This window comes from Mizuhopecten yessoensis, unplaced genomic scaffold (assembly GCF_002113885.1).
Source record: "Mizuhopecten yessoensis strain PY_sf001 unplaced genomic scaffold, ASM211388v2 scaffold7201, whole genome shotgun sequence".
NCBI lineage: Eukaryota > Metazoa > Mollusca > Bivalvia > Pectinida > Pectinidae > Mizuhopecten > Mizuhopecten yessoensis.
The window spans coordinates 761,394-781,678 of record NW_018406931.1 but is presented as its reverse complement, the minus strand read 5'-3'; the positions used below and the strand labels follow the sequence as shown (position 1 = coordinate 781,678).

Here is a 20,285-nt window from a genome sequence, read left to right as displayed (position 1 = left end):
AATAAATATAAACAATATTAACAGTTTGTTGTGATGGTTTTTCTAATTTAAATATTGATATTATTTTAGTTGAATTTTATTCTATTCTTTAAAATGAATTTGTAGTTATCAGACAGTTACATGCCGATATATATTTTACGAAATAAGACAACAATAGATAAAGAAAAAACCCATTGCTTTTGAATTTATAAACCAAAAACAATATTATCTAAATTACGATTTTTTCTATTAGCAAGGGAGCTAACCTTTGTTAAAGAGGTCTCTAGTTTTTGAAGATAAGAAAAGGTATCCATATCCTGTGTGGAAAAATCGCATTGGAAAATCAAAGTTACGTGTTTATCTCACGTAATATAGATTTTTTTGTTAATTCAACTTGAGAGTATGTCGGCGAGGGTTATTAGAAATGAACTGTATCCTGACTCAACCGTGACACTTGCACTCTTTAAAAATGTTGACAATGCGAAAGAACTCCGGCAGTGTGTAATGACCGGGAAATTCGAGGCAGCGCTGTTGAAGACTTCTATGGTTCGTCCAATAAATTATTACACGTTCTACGAACATACGAATTTTAAATTTAATCTGTGCAACAAATAAAAAGGCTATAATTTAATAAATGAAGCATATTCTGTATGGAAATAAAGCATAGACTATGGGTTTCATTTTCTATGTATGCTCTCTCAGTTTCGACCCCTCAGTTTGGATCGAAACACTGCTCTTTATCCGATAAAGAAATAATGCAGTGAAAACAGCGCAACGTATCAAGTTCAACACCACCTGACCAAAGCCGTTTAAAAGGGAAGGATGAAGTTATCTAGTAACTGATACTCTATAAACATTACAAGATCAGTAATTTAATGATTACCACTACTAGCCCGAGTTTCCTCTGGCCGTGACACAGATTTAGATATTTTGACAGATAGATGTCTGGTGTGATGTCCAAGGATTTATATATAAAAAAAGTGTATTATACTTTATTGAACAGGCAACAGAAAAAAAGATAGATTAATATGTGTTGTTAATACTTTTGAAGTAATTTAGACTTTTATTTTGCAAAATGATTTCATGTAATTTGCTTATGATATAATTAAAAGCATTTATACTAATGTGTTATTCGAATTTATATTCCAGATAATTGATCCATTCCAAGTGATTGTGGCTGCAAACAGAGCGGTACATTTAAACAAAGTCAACAAGATGATGACGAAGAATGTTCACACAGAAATTCTGTTCAGTTTATCACCCACCAAAAATGTAAGCAGGAGAGATATATTTTTACAGTAGACAATCACATTGATTGTGATATCTTCAGATTGTTGAAGTTGATCAGTACCCTTTAGAAGAAGTAGAAGTACCAAACAAAATTTTCATGGCGGAGAAAAGACTTTGTAAATTTTCAGATGTCTGCCTTCAATACAGGTACATTCAATGCCATATATGATGAAATCATATTATGAAGTTAACTTGTGCTAGATGTTCAACATTATATTGAGATTAAAAATCAAGACGCCTCCAAACATTTGAAGGTTTTACAGGTACAGTGTATCTCTAATCTTTATATGTGTATTGTAACTCAAATGATGACACCATCATTTTGATATATAAAGTAAATGAGAAAATGTCCTATTGCTTAAAAAATCTGTCTGTTGACTAAGATGCCTTGAAATTCTTAACTTATAAGTTTCGATTATTATTTAATCAGAAGTATCATTATAGTTTGTTCAAAACCCCCGAATACATGTACAGAGAAACCAGACATAAAAAGATTTCAAGGGAGACTACCCATCATTTGGTTAACTGTTTTAGTGTTCGTAATACCAAAAGACTAGAGATGAGATGTTTGCTGTCAGTAATGTCCATTTACATTGAGGAAGAAAGTACCTTCAATGTAAAAGTATTTTAAGAGAAAGTAATTATACTGTATAATGCACACATAGGTTTCGTTTGCTGATAACGTTTTATTTTTTATTTTCAGATTTCAGAATCCTTCAGAAAGTTTGGCCTTGCTGACACTGACAGAAGTGTTGTGGTAGCCATTATGGACGACATTGATGGAACAGTCCTCAACTCTGTACTTACTTATATGCAGGGAGAGCTCATTGATGTAGCAGAAGTGGAATCATTAGCTGATATAGCATTGATAAAGAAAGTAGGCAGTCCATTTTATACCTAAATTTTACAGCAGCATGAATTGGGAAAATGAAGCAATATTTGATTCCTCATTTTTTTCATTTTGGGAAAAAAAGCACTTTTTAGCTAGGGAAAGCAGCCTGGTTTTGGCTGCAAACAAGGCAAAACAGAATAATTGGTAATAACAAAGAAATTTCATTGAATATTTGTTATTTAATCAGTATTTCTCAGTCATTAGGGACAAGTTTTTTCCTAGTTCATAAAACCCTTTTTTAATTCTGCTTAAATAAAGCAAAAATTTATAAAGGAATATCAAAGGTCAACTTATCACGGTCAACATGTGATAAATAAATTGTTAGTGTGATCAAGAAATGTCTTTTTAAAGCTAATCAAGTAATGCAAATTTCCTGCTTTGTGACAATCAATACAAAATTTACCTGTAAAAACTTCTCTGGGCCTTGAATTTTAAAAGATTATAAATATGACAATGAAACTTGCCATGACCTCAAAGTCAATGGTCAAATGGGTGCAAAATGTCTTTATGAGGATAATTGCATCACCCACAGTAGGTGTGCAGTACACTGATTTAGGTCACCATGACCTTCACCCATAGGTCATTGACAATTGAAGATATCATCAAGTTCTTGTGTAGGTGGAACTAATAAATGTTGGTGATATTAATTACATGTATGGGTCATAAATATTTTATGATTTGGGTTTTCATATTTCTTAAGAAACCTGGCATTCTGGATCTGTTGACAGGTTTACGTTCTACATATCTATAGATTACACCTACAGTATTACTCATGGGAAGCTTCAGTCTATTCAGAGTCAGCGCTTCCTGTATTAGGAGGAACAGGACAGAATACTCAGAGAAGAAAGCTTCTGTGTAATTGCATAAACATGCAAGACACTATTCACAAACTGACAGAGCAGTAGCCTAACCCAAAGTCATGTATCAGTAGTAGTCAGTGTCATATAGCTTGTATTCATTAAGCGATATATTCTATTTCATGTCTCTTCTGAGAAATACGAAGCATCCTGGAGTATTAAATATGATAAAAATGGTTAATAAAGAAATAGTGGAAAGTCTTTTATTATTAGAACATGTGTTTTTTGTTGCAGATTTACAAGATAACTGACACTGAGTTGACGACGTGTTCTCTATCCAATGCTATTGTTGCCAGAATCTCCAGTAAGGACATCGTGATCGTATGAACTTTAACTGCTATGGGCGTGCAAATTAAACACCAAGAGTGATCGCATAATCTTAAACTATTGCTAACGGCACAGTTAATGGATCAGTAAGAATGATTGTTTCTTATCCAATTCTGTCATTGCCAAAATCTCTTGACATCATGAGCATATATGTCTGAACTTAAACTGATGTGGCTGAGCAAACGAAATGCCAAGAATGATTGTATGATCTTGAACTACTGCTGACGGCACAGTAAATGAAGCGGTAAGAGTGATTGTTCCTTATCCAATGCTGTTGTTGCCGAAATCTCTAGCAAGGACGTTGTGACTGTGTAAACTTTAAGTACCATGAACGAGTAAATACAAGAATGATTTTATGATGTTTAGCTACTGTTAATATCAAAGTAAATGGATTCCAAAAAGGATTGTCTGCTGTTTAACTCCATGTTAAGGAATGTAAGGAAAATCAAGAATGGTTTCATGATCTGTTACTGAAGTTAAAGAATAAAGAAAACAACAAGAATGGTTTATGATCTTTAATATTAAATGTGTAAATGGAATGCATAGAATGGTTGTAGGATCATAAACCACTGTAATTGTCTTAGTGAAGGGAACACCAGTAATGATTTATGTTGTTTATTTAATGTTAAAGGGGCAACTGGAACATCAGGAATGTTATTTGACCTTTAAGGTCATAGGAGTGTATTGATAAACGGAAATAGGAAGTGCATCCCTAGTTGAAAATCCAATGTAGGGAGACAGTATCACAATTTCCACATATTCTGATGTTTAATATTAAACTGATAAATATTGCATGTTTATTATTGACAGAACAGTGTGTTCTCTCAATATTAAAGTATTTCAAAGCAATCCAGGCATTAATTCAGTTGTTTTTTATCAATGAGTCACATGTGTCCATTTTTCTGTACTTCAGGAACCCGGCTACCTATTTCACTACTGTGAAGTTTTTCAAGAAAGATAACTCTTTACATGCATGTACATGGTTTTATTATAAAATGTCAATTTTTAAACGTTTATAGATAATTAATTTTACACTATTTCAGCCTTTATTAAATTGATATACATTAATGCAATACTAATCTATGTCAATATCATTTTTATTGACATTATTTTGCCTAAAATTGTGTCTTTCATTTTTTTTTCAAAACTCACTCCTTTTTACATAAATTTTCATTTCAAATCCTTTAAATTCTGACAACCTCTATTTTTTTTGTGGCAGAAAATTTTCTTTACTTCAACGCAATATAACTACAAAATTGGAAGAAATTCTACTGAGAAATGGTGACACAATCCTATTAACTTAACCAATGTTAAGGAGTAAATTGAACAACCCCAGAATGAATATATGATCTTCAAGTTCTGTTTCATGAGTAAATGGAATTAGACTGGTCGTATTCTCTTTTAATTACTGTAAATGTAAGCGTGAAAAGAAAACTAAATGTTCATATCTGTTAAGGAGTGAATCAAAAACAGAAAATGATTGCAAGGTCTTCAACCTTTGTTAAGAATGAAATGGAACACCAGGAATAATTGTATGATATTTAACTCCCACTTAAGAATAAATGGAATACCAAGAATGAATGTAAGATCTTTAGGACAAATAAAAAAAAAATCTTTTCTGCTAACCCTACCTACCCTAGATGTTTGTGCCTACCCTGAAGTTTTTATTGGCATTTAGTGATATGCAGTGTAACTGTGTTAAAGTCAGAAATCAGGCTCTATATAAAAAAAGTAAAAATACTTAATAAAATAAAAATAAAAATTCCTCCCTATACTTTCCCTATTTTTTGTGTGGATGAAAGATCATAGGAAAGAATCTTTTTTTGGGCCTTAGCTATGTTAATGTCAGAGTGAGGGAAAAACCAAGAATGAATTATTATTATGAATTGTTGGAGGTGTAAAATGGAACATAAAATTAATTGTGTGATCTGTAACTATTGCTTAAGCATAGAAGGTTCACTAAGAATGAAATTAAGATTTGTTACTTTTGTTAACATGTAAATGGAACACAAAAAATGAATATATGATCCTTAATAACCATTAAAGAAGTAAATGGTATAATGCAGAATGTTTGTATGATCTTTGACTGTTGCTTAGGAGGAAATTGAACACAATAAAAGATTCATATTTTTAAAACTACTATTTATTAGTAATGAAAACACCCAGTATGATTCTGATTGTGTGAACTTTAACTGCTGTGGATGATCTAGTAATGAGAACACCGAGTATGATTGTGTGAACTTTACCCGGTTTGGATGATCTAGTAATGAGAACACCCAGTATGATTGTGTGAACTTCAACCGCTTTGGATGATCCAGTAATGAGAACACCCAGTATGATTGTGTGAACTTCAACCGCTTTGGATGATCCAGTAATGAGAACGCCCAGTATGATTGTGTGAACTTTACCCGGTTTGGATGATCTAGTAATGAGAACACCCAGTATGATTGTGTGAACTTCAACCGCTTTGGATGATCCAGTAATGAGAACACCCAGTATGATTGTGTGAACTTTACCCGGTTTGGATGATCTAGTAATGAGAACACCCAGTATGATTGTGTGAACTTTAACCGCTGTGGATGATCTAGTAATAAGAACACCCAGTATAATACTGATTGTGTGAACTTTAACTGCTGTGGATGATCTAGTAATGAGAACACCCAGTGTGATTCTGAGTGTGTGAACTTTAACTGCTGTGGATGATCTAGTAATGAGAACCCCCAGTATGATTGTGTGAACTTTAACCGCTGTGGATGATCTAGTAATGAATACACCCAGTATGAGTGTGTGAACTTTAACTGCTGTGGATGATCTAGTAATGAGAACACCCAGTGTGATTCTGAGTGTGTGAACTTTAACTGCTGTGGATGATCAAGTAATGAGAACACCCTGTATGATTGTATGACATTTACATGATCTGGATAGATAAAGTGAACACCTAGAACAACTATGATGTCTAAGATGGTGAACAAGCAACACACATTGAATGCTGTGATCATTTCAATAAAAACCAGTGTTTAAATTCTTGTGATTTAATAACAACGTTTGCAATTTTGTGAAAATATTCGCAATTATAACTTATAGCACATTCTGTTTTGTTAATATAGATATGTTTATCCCAGATAGTTAATAAACACGTTGGCCTACTTTGTATTGGAAATAATTGTTATTTCCTCTCCATACTTGCCAGCTCTAGAAATGTATACAGTTTTAACTGTCAGTGTCACCAGTTTCCATTGTCATTTTGTCACATCTGTTTGTTTAAGTGAGAAACAAAAATGTAATATTTACAATTTCTCTGCATCTATTCGTTGCAGTGTATACGTAACATTGCAATGCACTGAGAAGGCAATTGTTGTTGTGAGACTATAGCAACATCTGCTAGTGTAACATCATCAACTTCTTTTGTGACGTCTTCAGTTTCATTGTTGTCAACACTTAATTAATTTGCTATACAAAGAACTATTCTATATAATTAAATAAAGCATTATAGGACCATAACAACATTTGCTAAAACGTTCATTGCTTAACTGAATGTTAAAGAATCTTTACAAATAGCATGGGAGAGATTGTATTTTTTGTTACATACATATTTTCAATGAGCTTTCATGTGGATTTTATCCATAACGTTATTAAAATGAGTGTATTTATCATTGAATTTTTAATGTATCTTGTGTCGTTTGTTTAATGTAAACTTAATGTCCATCCTTCAGAAAAGAGTGTTAATTACTTTCTGTATTTAATGGACGATCTCGAAAAGTCGAAACTATCATCAGGAGGTGTCATCCAAAATGAGAATAAATGGCGGCCATGTGAAGTTAGTTGTTTTAGTGATGAATAAGGTTCGCCATCAACGGCATTGATGCTCTCAGAATGGGAACATAGGGCGCGTGACGGGTATCGTATGGTCAGTTTATGTTCTAGCTGCAATTTGGCGCATGAATTCATACTTTGAGTACGTTAAGGAGGACCCATACTCAGGATGACACAGCTGTCAATTTGCATTCTTCTCTACAGACTTTCCATTCCAGAATACATTGTCCTCTTATATCAAGTGTGTTCTTTTGCCCTGGTTTTGTCGTTTTTGAGTTCGAATTGCGGTTTTGTTGACGGTTAAATTATCTTCGGTTGTTTTTATCTTCTGACACTTGATGAGAATAAGTACTTTACAATTATATTTAACACAGTTTATTATAGAAAACATATATATATATATTCACAACATTTAACACAGAATAATAGGCCTATTAAATTATACCTACACGAATCTAACCCTAACGAAACTAACCCCCAGCTTCCCATTCTAACACTACATCTAAATTATTCCTAAGTACCTAAAAATATACCTACTGCAGAGATGAACCCCAGGAAGTAAATCCAGCGCTCTGCGTCCATATAAGACGAACACCCCAACCTACACTCAAAGTTAACAATACGAAACGATGGACCAATCACAACAGAGGCTTTACAAGTAAACAGACCATAGACACAGATTAGAAAGCAAGAAGCACCCGACAGGATTACAAACACAAGTACACTGAATACAGACACAACAAAGGTCAGGTAACACAGGTACACTGAGTACAGACACAACATTAACCTGATACACAGACCAAATCAAGCACACCAATGCTTATTTTGCATTGTCAGCTTGAGCTAGCCGTCATAAATCATACATCAATAAATGCCCCCCGCTACAGAACTAACAAAGTTTAGTTTACTATCATGTGTCTTGGTATTAAATAAACTTTCGTGGAAAAAATCTCGTTAATGGTTGTCAGCTTTCATGGACATCTTGTTGTTGAATTTCTACTTGATGAGCGAAATAATTTGCAGGGGCCAATTATATAAACGACACAGAACATAGTATACAAGCATAAGCAAGATTGAAATTTAATTTTGTAAAGTTACATTGATTACTACAAAACAGTCGATATTCAGACATGTAATTTCTGTCTTTTTGCCCGTTGGAAACAAATGTCGAATAATGATGTATTGTTTTCTTTGTCGCTAAATCACTGAATAACACACACACAGTATGCATTTCTGTCATTATTTGAATAAAGAAAAAGAATCCTGCATTTCGCCTTTCACCGGTCTCCTCAGGTTAGGGACCTATGCTTCTCACTGATTATTCCTTTGAGATTCTGGGAGTTCTGGTGCAGGTATATATGCGTTCCTAGATCCCCGGCGTCTTCGACCTACAATTGGACCTTCACCTCCGAATGGTTCCAAGGTTGTCGTCGGTCGATGGACATCTTTAAGATACAAAGGCATTTTAGACATGGCATGGATGGGTGTTTTTTTTGTGGAAAATCGTGAATGCTTACCAAGCTAAGTATCGTTATTAGATTATCAAATTTCTATACGAAGTGATTAGCCACAATTTATAAATTGGTATTGAGAATGGATTGCTCTCCTAAATTTGTGTTTAAACAAATGCTCGTGATCAACATAGTTACTCTTACTACAAACTATACCGAAGGGCTTTCTATTTGTGGAAACTGAATGAAATATCGAGCATTTTATTTAAATCACATATGGAAAAAGAACAGTGAAATAAGTATGTATTTAGTCAACCGTCATTACGATACCAACATGCACAGGAACAAGATGATATAGCGATTTTCTTATAAATTGTTAATTGAGAAATGTTTTAATACGAGGTAAGACTTGTGAGCATTGATAGATATATCACAGTTCTTAATAAAACACTGGAAATCCTCAAATTAAGAGGGACATGTCGTAGGTATAGATTAGATAAGCTAATTTATACATTCTTGAAATTAATAAATCTACTGAATTATAAATCGCACATCTATCGCATTATCTAACGTGACAGAAAGGTAGACGTAACACACACACAGGTTGCCAAAAATGAAATACACTGCATCACACAGCTGTTCCGTCCTTCTAGGACTCATTGGTGTCTTTTAGCCATACCTACCAGTAACGGTTTGATGAGGAACTTTTGTGGTAGGATGACAGCTATAGAGGTTCTCCCGGAAGGGTGATGGTGGGAAGTCGTGGCAAACTGGAAAGCCCACTGGTGGTGATGGATGTAATGGATACGAGCTGTTCAATAGCATTTTCATACCAAGCGTTGCATGATACTGGATGTGACAGTGCATGATCCAAACTCCAGGATTATCGGCCTTGATCCGTATTATAGCGTATCCACCGCTAGGGACGATCAGTGTATCCTTTCGAGGAGGGTTTTTCAGTTCCAAGCCAGGAACATTGTTTCCCTGCCAGTTTGGATTACTCCAAGTGGCGTTATTACAATAGCTGGTTGCTTCTCCACCACCTCTACAATCTATGTCCATGTTCCGAGATATATATTTTGCGGTCGTCTTGTTGTAGGTAGCATACCCCATTTTCAGTACGTAGAAAGAATAGCCATGGAGGTGAACTGGGTGCGCATCACCTGTACCTATGCCCATATTCATCAATACAAGTTGTACGACGTCGTTGTGTTTAGTGGTCAGTGAATGAGTACACTTACAAGTTTTGTCCTCGCCACAGTCTACTTTGTCGCAAGACGTCTCGATCTCGTATGGCTGTGTCAAAGCTGAAACAGGGGGATCTTCGAACTCGATTCCATTAATTGAGGATATTTCCGTTGGTAGAGCAAAATTCAGATAATGTTCTTTAAATGTATCAGCAGATGTTGGCTCTGGCGCCGGGTCGTCGTCCACAGCTGACCTGAGATGATCAAATCGGAGGCAGTCGGTGTGTTCACCTAATGGATAACTTGAAAATGGGCAGTTGACAACCAGGCATCTTTCTGTCGGTGTGCAAGGTCGCTTGGACGTGGTGGGTTCTGCTTCTGGTGCTCCACTGTAGCGAAGAATAGCTTCTACCCTATGCAATTTAGTTTCAAGTGTTTCTGCCCGTATCCAGTAGTTTGTAGCACTCTGGTTTGCTGTTAAAATAAAGTCGTATCTTTCCCCTGGATTGATTATGAATGATTCTGCATCCACAGGTTTGACATCGTAACCATCTGATGCGACAAGTGTTAGAGGGTGATTGTCTACTGATACTCTAATGGGATATATTGCTCCAACATTTATAACCCTAAATCTATATGCTTCTCCTCGAACTACGGAAAACACTGACAGTGGAGCGCCATTGTTTTCTCCTGTCGTTGTGTTTGTGTAGTATCTACCTCTTCCGTTTATCAGAACAGAGGTAGCATAGAATGGATCGAAGAAACCACCATCGACAGATGTTCTTGTTTCCTCGGGTACTCGGTTCCAGAAATCGCCATACTTCAACTTAAGGTGATCCATATCGGCACCCCAGAAATGGTTCCAGTCCTGAACTGTCATGATATGTTCCTTCATTGTTTGGTCCCGTTCTCGTATCACCAGAGCTCCGTTGATTCCCTTGGTACGCTGATTGCCTACATGAGAATGATACCAGTAGGTTCCTGTTTGGTCGAGTGTGAAGTCATACGTGAACTTCTGGCCGGAGAGGATTGGACACTGTGTGACAAATGGGACACCATCCATCCACGGTGTTCCGCTCTGGTGAAGCCCATGCCAGTGAATTGTCAATGTGTCCGAATAAAGCATATTAATGACATGGATTATCAAGCGTTGTCCCTTGTACACAATGATCGGGGGACCGGAAAGAGTTTCATTGGCGACAACGACGAGTCTATTTTCCTCCCAGCCGTCAGCTGTCATAACTTCATCAGTAGGGATGGGAGTAGCTTTTGATGGATCAACTACGTCGTATTTGTAGATTTTGCCGTTATAAGGGTAAACTTGCTCCTCAACATCGCGCATCATCGTCAATCTTTTTTCGATCACTAAAGTCGTTTCACAAACAGAGGCTGCCCTATCACACTCATATCCGAGGCCAGAGCCAACGGACACAGCCAGGATAGCGAGAACGGCGAGGAAGACCTGTCAAATAGCAACGACATAATGACTTCAATTTATACCATTTAGTTTAGTTAAAAGTTTTCTGTGACGAAATTTGAGTTAAGTAAAATGATTGTTAACTGGATGTAAAAATTGCAAATACAATTATTATGTAATTATTTCTGACTAAACAAATTATACAGTTGAAACCTCTTTAAGCGACCACACACACTAGGCTGTTGAGAAGACTGGTTGTTATTTAGACAACCGTAGAATGACCATCATCTAAAGCGCGCATTCGTACATGTTTTTAGGTAGGTTTTTTATTCAGCATTTAGTGTGCTTGCAATGTTAAGATCATGTAGAGACGCTGAGAGCAAATAGAGATCGATGCCACTTTAAATTACTATCTCGGGGAAATGTTAACGTTGAAACGTTACAATGACACTCCAAACTCTGACAATGGACAAACAAGAGTTATATAAAAGACACTATCGCAATGAAGGAGCAGATGACCCCACACAAGTCACCGCATACGATCATGCAGAGGAATACAGCAGGTATCTTATTTCCCCGAACATGTGCTGGTGGTCTTTAAATAGGTTATTGACATGCCATAAAACATGCTCACCGCCATAAGGAATCCAAAACATGCCAATGTTTTTTTTTATTTTTTTATTTTTTTTTAAGTCGATAGGCACTTTGAATACCTAAATATATCTGTACTCTAGCTGTAATGGAATAAGACTACTGTTTGGAGAGTTACAAATATTTTGAAGTCAAGACGTTATCTCTAAATTATTTTTCACTTATTTTAGAAAGTGTTAACCAACACTACACTTATCAGAGAAGTTAAGAACCAACTAGTGCGTACATGCTTGATCTTAAAACGTTTATAAATGATCAAACTATTAGTATTCGTATGCTATAATTTCATCGAATTTCGCTGATTATTTTTGGCAATTTCATATGTGTGTTAATAAAAGTGTAACTATCAGCGGAGTAATGGATACCTAAATATTGTCTCATCACAATGATACCATTGTGACCTCATTGTACTTGAAAGCTATGGACACTTTTTAATCTGATGATAACCTAACTCAGTTGTCCCTTTACATATAGATACTAAGCAATGCTATTTCTGGTTATGGGCCACATGACTACCGTGACTACATGAACACACGTGTGCCATAGTTTTGTAACAACTGTTGTGTCGTCAGAGTTAAAACAATTCGACTTTACATTGAATACAATTATTAATAAGTTGTTAAGATGTTAAGCTCAAGATTTTATAATTTTAAAATATTGCTTCGCGATGTTTTGCTTACTTTTATTTAATGTGGTGAAAGGTTTATTTAAGTATAAACTTTGTTTATTTAATTTATTGTTACAATATGAAACAAGTTATTCCAACTTATAAATAAATAAAAATCACTCTTATTGGCCAAGATGTTAGTGCGCGGGGGTCTTAATCTGGAAGGAAACCAGAGTACCCGGAGAAACCCACGTGGGTAATTCATACAAATTCTATTTTAATTGTCTCTATTTCATAAAAGCAAAACTCTTTCAAATTAAAAACAAGTACCTTTTACGTCTTAAGACCTTCGCTAAAATCACGACGTTCAGTCTCATTTCATAAATATCTCGTATGAATAATACATTATTTATAAATGTATTGAAAAATTGCTTTAACAAATAAAAAGCAAGTGCTTAAACTTTTTCCGATCCGTAAGGTATGATAACGAAAGAAAATCATTTATCTACAGTTAAGTAATTTGATGGCTATAAAAACCATCTCATAAACATTTAAACAATTCGCAAAATCTTTGCAAAGGGAACAACTTTGAATAATCATTTAATATTAGTGAAACATGTTGTATAACAAATGCGTGTTAAAGGTATTTTTATATCTTGAAGGTATGCTATATACTTATCTTTGTTTTGTAAAGCAATTACGTATGGTTCTCTGAAGTGAATATATATTATATTATATCGAAATATGTTATGTACTAAATGTGCAAATGAATGACACATTGCAAATACTTTAATCAGGTTAATAATATGAAAGATTACTTATAAATTAAACATGCGATTGATAAATATTTTTTTTCATTGTACAACACATATCACATGTACGACTATAAAATACCTTTCATTTAATCGGTACTATTCTAGATCGATCTTGTATGTTATTAGGATTTGTATGATTTTAGGTTTTATTCATTTATATTTTTATTTTGGGTTTGTCCATGAATTAAGAGAATCTTTCAAATAAAACTGTTCGAAAACATTTGATTGATACAAAATAACTAAAGTTAATAATCAAAGGGTTTCAGTTTAACTTACCATTGCAGCAGAATGTCCAGAGTATTACTGTTTCCTTCTATGCTTCACCACTAGCAAATCACTCTCTGACGTTAAGCAGGTTTGGCATGCTTTGATGATACCCTATGTGGCTTTATCTATTTATATGGGACTTATTTGTTTATGTAAGGTCATCATGTTTACCAATGGTTTATCTAGTGACATATTATGAAATATCGAAATTGCACTGTTTCTCCCCTGGGATACTAAACAAAATGGATTTTTCAATACCAATACAATATTACCTTCTAATACAATTCTCTCCTCATATTTAATAGCAATGTTGAGGTACTTATATAAAAAAAAACATGTAATTCGTAAGTTGTCATCATCTTTCACAAAGTGTTATAATGTAACCTAGAGTTGTTTCATGTAGTCCAACGTGTCGTTATGTAGTATGTTTCGACTCCTAACGCTAGGCATTCCTTTTTTCTAAACTTGATACAATTTGTTTTATCGACGTTTTTATTGGCATGCATGTTTAATAAATCTAACGCTAAATCATAAGTTTCATGATTTTCCTATAGAGGCGAAGCCCGAGATTCCTCTAGCCCTGACACCAGATATAGACATTTTGACTTGTTGAGATGTCAGGTGTTAGACATCTAAGTCTGGTGTCGGGGCCATAAAAAACTCAGGTTAATAGAGACGTATACTTTATTATGTGGGACAGACTTAAATCCTTCAATCTCGTGGCCGTTTCACAAGAAAAACATATCGAAGTTATAACAAAATATCTTTTGGAACACACCAACCCTACAGAAAAATGTATTTTTGGTTAAAAAATATTGATGGTTATCAATGATTTCTTCGTGTTGATATTTTTGTTTCCAAGGGTCAATTTCCATCAAGACGAAAAATACCACAATATCACTGGAATTACTCTCGGCATTACTGCACTATATTTCGATGTACTAGCATCCTGGTGCAGATTAAAACGTGCACATTCATACGTTCAACTTACAACTTAACAAGTTAAACTATCCTAATCAATCTAGGGCTTTCTATTTTGCCATATATTCAATATATACGTTCTTAAATGGAGTTATCGCCTAATAACCTGACGCGAAAAACGGCATTGGAATTTAGTAACATAAATTCCATTTCTGACAACTCTGCATTTCACATTTAATGTGTTACTAATTAGTTCGTTGTAATTGCCGTTCTAGAACTTCTATCAGGGAGAAGCGTATCAATTACCTTACCTCAGAGCATCTCGGTTGTCTTGTACGGGTAAATGTGTGTCCCTAGATCTACGATAGATCTTCGCCTCCAAAAGACTTTTAAGTTGATTTATTCCATGCACATTTTTACGATTCAAATATTGTTATGAACAGCATTTTTATTTATTTTTGAAAATTATAAATGCTTTTTTCAATGTAAGTATCGTTAAAAGATTATTGCATTTTCAGAAATAGTTATTGTACAACTGCTTGTGTTAACACAATTCGTCCTACACATTATTTAATTTATTATGCATAGCTTTATCATTCTGCAACCTGAATGATCATCAAGCAAATAATGTTAAATTTAAGACTTTACTAAAAAATAATCAAGAGTATAACTATTAAGGAAAAGTCACAAGCATATGCTTACAATATTGAACTGATAAAAGGGAAGACACATCAACATGCTTTCAGTATTCGTATTCCAGAAATACCATAAAGTAGCAGATATATCATGTCTTAAAAACAATGCGTCAAATTATATGAAAATATTTTCATATCGAAACACATCACACAATAACTAAGGAGACAACGAACGTCAATGTTGACAGAAATAACGATGTAACTTAATATCTGTTGGACTCAATGTTGGATAATGGGTTAATGTAAGTCGAAATGTGAATAATGAAAGATAACGTTTGATCAATGGTCGTGAATTCCTTACTCGATAGCTGAAATTCTGCACATCACACTGACTCTAGGTGACTGTGTGGTACTTGAAATGTCTACATAACAGGATTGTTTCAAAATGTGTACATACTGTTTTACATGCACACTAATGCTAACTTAGTAAGAATCAGGTCACGTGACTACCGCGTTATGCAGTGTATACACGATGTCATAGCATTAGCTCCAGGTATAATATACTCATGAAGATGTCATATTTAAGATAATTTTACGTCGCATTTAGGTAAAAACATATTACGTCACAATGGCGAGATTGATTTGTTGATTGTGGTGGAAGAAAACATATTTTCGCGAATATTCGTAGACATCTAGGTTATGTGATACAAGGTTAAAAAAGTACATGTATTGGATATGTTTCTATTAAACATTCATAAAGTAAATATGAAATCTATCAAAAATCAAATCAGCATCAGGAGAATCCAGAAGTTTTCAAACAAACAAAATATTTTCACAACAAAATGACCTTATTTGTTTTATAACAATTTTGATTTTCTTTTAAATCATATTGATCATAAGGAAGAACAGAGGGGTATTTAGATAAAATGGTACGAAATCAGAATACAGAAAAAAAGTATTATATTGATAGGCACCATTAATTATATAATACAAACATGACTATTGCCAATACTCGAACGGTAGACTCTTGTTTCACGTCTGTAATTTATTTTGATGTGCGGCGGACTCGAGATTGCAATTAAGTAAATAAAAGATCCTTACTAAGTAAACATTCTAAGATCACTAATGAAACGCGGAATGTGTTTGTATAAACTAATATGCAGGTACAAAGTTTGAGGCCAGGTATACGTGACAACACTCATTTGCGGTTGTATAAATGTTTTGAGGTAAATATAAACGTGTGCAAACGGCTTGATGGTGTAAACTTTTTTTGCCATAAGCTTTTAAATTAGCTGTCCAACAATCATCCAAGATAACAAATTATTCATTTTCTGCAAAGGTATGTGTTATTTGCTGTAAACATAGTTGAAGGTTTAAATTTTATACTAGATTTGAACATCCCGGAAACGGCTTTTGTCACGTACACAAACATGGTAGCATGCCGAACTTCAAAGAAACGTTGCAAAGATTTACTGTTCGGAGTTTGTATACGATCCATCCGGATCTGGCTGTATATTGTCTTCAATTCGAAAACAAACCAAAACATCTGCACCACACGTACCATTATTTACAGTTAAGACTGAGGTAACCTACATGTTATATTTATTCTATATAACAATAAGAAGAGCTGCTCAGCAAGCAACAAGATCTCTGAATAGGTTACATCATATCAGAAAAACAATATTACAAAATCAAAATCCATTGCATAAAACTCAATTATCTGGAAAAAATACGTATATGGCAATTCAATCAGATATCATTTGGATTAATATTTGTTCAAATTGAATACATTTGATTTGTTTGACCTGAATAACAAAGATTTAACAATCAAAGATATTCTTAATGTTCCAAAATGGTAAGTGTCTTCTGCTTCGTCGACGACACGTCATGATATAAAAATCGTGTCCTTCATATCACACAAGAATCCCTTTGAAACTTGCTGTAGTCTTCATTACCTTGCCTATTTGGAGACTCAGTGTTGTAAGTTTGTCGGTCAGCAGACGCCATATATCACAGAAGTAATGGTATTCGGAGCAAGCTCCTGAATACCGAATCAACTGTAAATACCGTAGGTTCGGACAGCAGTGATGTTACAATCAAGATCGGCTAGTCAACATTTTCCCGCTATTCGTACAGCTTAGAAGTAAGGCATCCCGTCATAAAACTTGCTAGATTGGTCAGTCAGATACACGAGAAATGGTGAATGTAAGCCTTTTATTATATAAATTTAATATCATGCATTTCTACGGCTCTTTATACATTTTTGAAACATGCGTATAAGGCCGGTAACTCCGACAAATGTATTCCATTTATATGTGATGGTCTCAAAACTGACATTTAAATTGTACAATAATGAATGTAATCTCGAGTTGTGGTTGAGCTTACACACAACAAACAAACACATTTTCTTTTATGTTAATATTTTCATATACCAGTTATCGCCTGTCGCTAGTCTAGCCACCACCAATCTACTAGTCGTCTCATTATCAAGCTAGTTTCCCCAGTAATCCAGCCGTCCCACAATCAAACCATTTACGCTGGTGACGAAGATGGCTGAATCATCGACAAGCCGCTAAATACTTCATTTAGTATTTTGTATTCCCGGTGATTGACTGTTATACATGTACCTGTCGACAGTTACCATTGATGGCAACCAGGTCTCCTGGACTAGCGAGGTCAAAGGTTACTGATACTTCCGGCGAAAATGCCCGGAGGTCAAACACATAAGTTGTCCTTATGTAAATGCCTTATACCAGAAACTGATATTGATTTTAATGCCAAGAGAAAAACCATAAAGCCTTTTAAGATGTGTATGATTTTTTTAGATTGACTTCAATTTGCTTAGTACAAAGTGAGCACTACTCTTGTTCAAACTTCATGATAGCATGCTGTACATCGACCATCGTTCAATCACCAGGTATATAGAATCGATCAGGCAAGACATATTTCTAAAATAAGTATAGTCCGTTTAATGTTGTATTATAAGGAGTGTGTCTTACGTCGGTTGTTTGTTTGTTTTCATTTGAGCAGAGACATATCACCCCTTGGTAAATACAATGGTGGTTTAATAAACTTGTAAAGGGGCATCACGTGAAGAGCCATATTGTTTTTAATGAATGTTTGTGTTGTATACACGTCCACTTATGTTATCTTGCTATCCCCATATTCATAGTTCGTTCCAAATTAATGTCCAGTTTGACCACATGAATTGTTCGGGAAAGCCCTAATAAAATGGTGCCAATAACGTCACATAACGGTTTTGAAACGAGGCAGTTAACACAGGTGGTTTGACCGAGATGCAAAGTTTCCAAAGGGGCCCCCAGTCATGAGGGACCGTCAGGCAACTGCAACCTTTTACCGCACTATGAAACCAAGTAATATGATTTCGAAGTCCGTGTTGAAACTTATTGAATTCCCTTAGCAGTACTTTTCATCATCAGAAGTTAATTGCACACATGCCATTATTCAAAATTCAAATGTAGAAATATGTGTTGGCCTCCCGGCATTATTTATAGATTCCAGGAAATATCTATTACCGGAATGTGACCGGTACAAATGGATACGGGGCTGAACACCTTCCTTCAATCATTGGACAGATCTTTCTGTAAAATGGAATATTCACGAGACGAATATCCTATTTAAAATGTTTTCATAAAGTGTATTGTCAAGTATAAAAAAAGAGAGAAATGGCCTTTTTTCTAGACCATCCATATATATATATATATCCATGTATACCCTCTTTCCCACTTTTACTGTCTTCATACGTTAACACTTCGTAATCATATAAGCCATCACAAACAATTAACAATTAACAATTAACATCTGACAAAACCACTACGTGAACATGTAGAATATGTGTCGGATATGGAACGTGTTGAGGTGCTTGATAATGACATGTTTTCAATACTTTACAGATATTAAAGCATACTTGTTAATGGACCCTTATTATGATGAGACAACTTTTCTTTAATCAGTATCTTTTGTCCGAAACAGAAGCCGTAGTTATCGGTAGCACGCCCCATTTTTATAACGAAAACAAATGACTTCCCCCCCCCCCCCCCCCCCCCCGTTTTCAATGCGTATTCCGCTTCTATCTCGAAGTCGAAAATTAATCATTTATAGACAAAAGTTGTTGCATGATCATACATTCAAAGTCTACATCATGTGAAAACATAAACGGTTAAAACATTACGATTAAAAGGTTTTTTTTTGTTATGCGATCCTATTTACTATAAGGGGTTCCCAGTTATTCATCTTGACCCGTAATTTTGATATACTTAAATCTTGCATGTGAATACAAAATTGTTTACTTCAGCAATATAATTAAATCATACCATTTTACTGAACCCGGGAATATTGTTAATTATGTAAATCTAATAGCGCACGTATCTCCTTTGACCCCGAGTACCGACAGCGAAGAAGACATCACAACATGTACAGTTACCCCTTGGAGGGCCCCATAGCAAAATCAAACTGACCAGTCACTTTTCCCTTCCACTCGCATAAACTACTGTATATAGAAACGCAACGTAAACTCTCTCCGATACATGCCTATTACCATAACAAAATAAGTTCATCTGTGTTCCAACTTAGACAAAGATACTAGCGATGTTAATATTTTTAGATATTTATTCTTAATATAAACAGCATTTCTGTCGATTTCATTTCAGCTTTATACCGGCTAACCGGAAGAATACATAAACCGTACCAACTGCCCTAAATATTTTCTCCTTTGAATACTTCTGTAACGTAATCCTTGCGCCATCTTTTAACCATTTGGCAACGTTTCGCTACGTAGCTGACGCGGTAACNCCCCCCCAATGAAATGGTGTGTTATGCGCATACGCTAGAAGAGGGAAATCCTTGAACAAAACGTTGGTCAGACTGCAGGTCGTTAAATTCTCTTGCAAGCAATTTTCAGACCACGAAATATAACCTTCTGTATTGCACATGTGCAATACGGAATGTTTTATTTACCTACTAGCCGGAACAACTTTTTATGGGAATCCCCTTGTCATGACGAACTGAAAAGTTCACGGTATTTGCAAAACATATCAACGTTTATAAAATCTTTGTTTCGACAAGACCACACTCTTGTGTTATTCTAACGAATCAGAAAGCTCAAGTGTATTGACCAGACGAATATATTCACGAGTGCGCGGATGTGGTCTGGCAT

The 20,285-nt window shown here is 35.0% G+C and overlaps 2 protein-coding genes across 2 annotated transcripts; one reads left to right on the top strand and one right to left on the bottom strand.

Moving 5' to 3' along the window:
• Positions 1–284: 284 nt before the first annotated feature.
• On the top strand, positions 285–3,843 carry LOC110453233 (EKC/KEOPS complex subunit Tprkb-like). Its single transcript, XM_021502098.1, has 4 exons — positions 285–525; positions 1,129–1,251; positions 1,973–2,146; positions 3,253–3,843. Exons 1-4 carry the CDS (start codon positions 382–384, stop codon positions 3,343–3,345), a joined length of 534 nt encoding a protein of 177 aa, XP_021357773.1. The 5' UTR covers positions 285–381; the 3' UTR covers positions 3,346–3,843.
• Positions 3,844–8,216: 4,373 nt separating this feature from the next.
• Positions 8,217–13,668, bottom strand: LOC110453234 (laccase-5-like). The gene is made up of 3 exons (XM_021502100.1): positions 13,563–13,668; positions 9,293–11,258; positions 8,217–8,603 (listed from the first exon to the last, which is right to left on the bottom strand). The coding sequence occupies exons 1-3, from the start codon at positions 13,563–13,565 to the stop codon at positions 8,470–8,472; spliced, it is 2,103 nt and encodes a 700-aa protein (XP_021357775.1). The 5' UTR covers positions 13,566–13,668; the 3' UTR covers positions 8,217–8,469.
• Between the last annotated feature and the right edge of the window lie 6,617 nt (positions 13,669–20,285).